The following is a 4,207-nucleotide window of genomic DNA, read 5'->3' as shown; positions in this document are numbered from 1 at the left end:
TCTATCAGGTTACCTATCAACCACATAACAAGCCCTGCCTCCCTTCTATCAGGTTACCTATCAACCACATAACAAGCCCTGCCTCCCTTCCAGCAGGTTACCTACCAACCACATAACAAGCCCTGCCTCCCTTCCAGCAGGTTATCAACCACATAACAAGCCCTGCCTCCCTTCCAGCAGGTTACCTATCAACCACATAACAAGCCCTGCCTCTGCTACTTATTACCTATTAACACCAATAAAAACAACAGAGGACAGTGCTACTATGGGCTAAAGGCTAACCCATAAATACTACTCCCTTTTACGAGGAAACCCCCCCCCACACACACACACACACACACACACACACACACACACACACACACACACACCCTCGCTGTAAAAATGGCCGGTGTCCAGGCCACACCCGATTGGCTGGTCCTGGCGTATGATGTCATGGCTTCAGTGGGTCTGACCATGCTGCAATAAAATATATAAAGATAAGAGTGAACAACATCTCAACTGCAGAGAAAACGGGATATCTGTACCTGAGAAAATGCACACAGAGATACACACACAGAGAACGCACTGTGAGAAGCTTCGATTCCTGGATACGTAGACAAGGGAGAGGTGATCTGCTAGAGGACTGAAGGAGAAAAGAAGATAAGGAGAGAAGAAGAGAAGAGAAGGAGAGAAAAGAACTGAAGACAGGAGAGAAGAAGAGAGTGTGTGAGGGGTGAAAGAATGTGAGAAATAGTTACAATCAAGACGTGTGAGGGAGATATAAAAGGAAGAAGTTGGAGATACATAAGACCAAGAAAAAGAGGGAAATAATGAGGGAGGAAGTGAGAGTCTGAGATCGTGAAAGACAAGAGCAAAATAAAGAGACTGTGAAAGAGTCACAGCTGAAAAGTGAGGGTCTGAGAGAAGAGTAAGGAAAGCGATCAAGACGTCTGTGGAGTGAGTGACTGAGAACAAAGGCAAGTGAGAGAAAGAGCAGTGCCATCCTAATCCTCAGTGGGACTCAGCCAGTAGTGTGGTGCGATGGCGTCGTTTGCTCTGGAGCTAGTGGGTGTGATCCTGTCAGTGCTGGGCTGGATACTGAGCATAGTGAGCTGTGCTCTGCCCATGTGGAGGGTCACAGCTTTCATCGGAGCCAACATCGTCACAGCACAGGTCTACTGGGAAGGGTTATGGATGAGCTGTGTGTTCCAGAGCACGGGACAGATGCAGTGTAAGGTCTACGACTCCATGCTGGCCTTGCCCCAGGACCTGCAGGCTGCCAGGGCTCTTACCGTGGTCACCATCCTCCTGGGGGTCATAGCTCTCCTCGTGGCTACCATTGGGGCTAAGTGCACCAACTGCATCGAGGAGGAGGGGGTGAAGGCCAAGGTGATGGTGTCTGCCGGAGTGGCCTTTATCCTGGCTTCGCTGACCCAGATAGTGCCTGTGTCCTGGTCGGCTCACACCATCATCCAGGTGTTCTACAACCCCATCATCCCCTCAGCACAGAAGATGGAGATCGGGGCGGCGCTGTACCTGGGCTGGGCCGCAGCCGCGCTGCTGCTGGTGGGGGGGGCTATCCTCTGCTGCAGCTGCCCTCCCCAGGAGGACAAACCCATTACGAGGTACTCAATCCCCCCCCAGAGCCGGATGGTGTATTCCGCAACTCCACGGTCTGCAGCCCCCAGCTCGTACAACAGGAGAGACTACGTGTGAGAAAGGGGCGGCGGGGGGTTGGTATTTGTGGGATTCTTATGTTAGAATATAAGGGATTGTTTCAACTGTTTGTTTAAATATACCAGGAGAATGGGCAAAATCTTTCACTCCTTCATGGAAAGGGAGATGTCTTGAGCTTAGGACGGTTTGAGGTGACCTGAACTCTGAATCAAGTTTACTCTTATTCCTCTGAGACCGAAAAAAAAAAGCCCTTATACACTAATCAAAACAAAATTGTTTGTTGTTTTATACTGTCTGGTTTACTTTCAGTTGTCAGAGACTCAGTTGTCAGGGACTCAGTTGTCATGGACTCAGTTGTCATGGACTCAGTTGCCAGGGGCTCTATTGTTTATTTTAAGTGTTGTTCTGTCCATGAGCTGTTCTTGTCTATTGATGGTCTGTATTATGTCATGTTTTGTGTGGACTTCAGGAACAGTAGCTGCTTCAGCCAGAGCTATGGGGATCCTAATAAAATACAAAATACTCATCATAACTGAGCACTACTATAGGCCACAATGATCTTATTAACTAGAGTTATTGTAGACTTGCGTTATACTGTATCTTGTCAATACAGGTGATTAAATAATAGATAATGTGATTTTTAAAAAATGTCACGGCTTGCTGGACCACAACCAACTTGACCTAAAGCCAGTGGTGTAATGAAATAAAAAATACTTTAAAGTACTACTTAACAAGTTTTTTGGGGTATCTGTACTTAACGTTACTATTTATATTTTTGAGAACTTTTACTTTCACTTCACTACATTCCTAAAGAAAATGACGTACTTTTTACTCTATACATTTTCCCTGACACCCCAACAAAAACTCATTTTGAATGCTTAGCAGGACAGAAATTATCCAATTCAGGCACTTATCAAGAGAACATCTCTGGACATCTCTACTGCTTCTGATCTGGCGACTCACTTAACAAAAATGCTTTGTTTCTGAATGATGTCTGAGTGTTGGATATGCCCCCGGCTATCCGTAAATTTAAAAAACACAAACTATTGTGCCATCTGGTTTGCTTAATATAAGGAATTTGAAATTATTTTTGCTTTTACTTTTACTTTTGATACTTAAGTCCATTTTTGAAATTACATTTACTTTTGATACTTAAGAATATTTTAAACCAAATACTTTTAGACTTTTACTCAAGTAGTATTTTACTTGGTGACTTTCACTTTTACTTGAGTCATTTTCTATTAAGGTATCTTTACTTTTACTCAAGTATGACAATTGGGTACATTTTCCACCACTGCCTAAAGCTGAACTAAATGTTTTTTTAAATTTTGGGGAACTTTTTTAGTGTGCTATTCTTATTTTGAATGGTGTGAATCGCTCCATATGTGTATGTTTCCAAATGTTATGTGAAATATGTCAAACAAAAGATTTAGGCTTCGTACTGTTGTCAGAAGAAGATGTAGGACAGCACACAGCTGGTATTGCATTTGAACTGTTGTCTGAAAACCATAGAGGGAGGAAGAGAAAGGGGAAATTATGCATCAGAGTCCAATCCGTTCAACAGACGTTTCAACAATGATATGTACAGTAAGACTAGGACAATATATACATATATTTTATAAGATACGTAAACAACAAAAATAGACTGCAGGGTTGCTGGGGCAACCAAACAGTCAGGTCAACAAGGTGGCACAGTAGCAGTAAACTACAGAATACAAAGAGCATTGACAGCAGTGACATTGTGATGTTTGAGAGTAGGGGAGGAGCTTCATGGTCATATAAAATGTCATCGCTTATCTTCTCACCATAGAGTGAACCTGTATAAAATAAACTACTCAGATGAAGTTTGGACTTTGATATCATATCTGTTTATGTTGTTGCAGTGTGTCATCCATTTACTGACAGACAATCTGGGATCTTTTGAAATGAATAAGCTTTCCATGGGACGTGTAACTCCTGTACTGTAAATGATTGACCTCTGTTTGCCTGGAAATATTGTGTTTACAGTTTGATGATTCATACAAAACAGGTTATATAATAAAAGTGTTTTACTCTGTTCAGTAAAATATGTGTTTTTTGCATTATTTTGACATTTAATATATGACGCTTTAATGTTCCCCAATAATAAAATAGCTCAAATTAATAGGAAGTATTTCAACATGTCAGCTGGATGTGGAAGTACAGTCTCTTTCACCTGTATGTTTAGTTTTACTGATTGTGAAATAGAGGGAGCTGCGGTAAAAGGTCATGTGTGTGTTGTGTGTTGTGTGTTGTGTGTGTGTGTGTGTGTGTGTGTGTGTGTGTGTGTGTGTGTGTGTGTGTGTGTGTGTGTGTGTGTGTGTGTGTGTGTGTGTGTGTGTGTGTGTGTGTGTGTTTCTTGAGTGAGGTAAAGACTTGACAGGAAGGATCTACCAATCAGAGTAAACAACAGTCATAGGAGGAAAGGCTGCAGAGAAGCCAAGTAAACTCTTTCCCAGAGTTTCAGTTTCACCCATGTGTGACAGAGAGAAGACAATCACATTTAAATTACAGCATGTGACATTTCAGG

At 42.5% G+C, this 4,207-nt stretch overlaps 1 protein-coding gene across 1 annotated transcript; it reads left to right on the top strand.

Annotated features, from left to right (window-relative positions):
- The first annotated feature begins 474 nt into the window (after positions 1-474).
- LOC115146836 (claudin-4-like) lies at positions 475-3,725 on the top strand. The gene has a single exon (XM_029688854.2). The coding sequence runs from the start codon at positions 1,024-1,026 to the stop codon at positions 1,696-1,698; it is 675 nt and encodes a 224-aa protein (XP_029544714.1). The 5' UTR covers positions 475-1,023; the 3' UTR covers positions 1,699-3,725.
- Positions 3,726-4,207: the final 482 nt, after the last annotated feature.

This window comes from Oncorhynchus nerka, linkage group LG19, assembly GCF_034236695.1.
Source record: "Oncorhynchus nerka isolate Pitt River linkage group LG19, Oner_Uvic_2.0, whole genome shotgun sequence".
In the NCBI taxonomy this organism is placed as follows: Eukaryota; Metazoa; Chordata; class Actinopteri; order Salmoniformes; family Salmonidae; genus Oncorhynchus; species Oncorhynchus nerka.
This window is presented reverse-complemented; position numbering and strand designations above follow the sequence as displayed.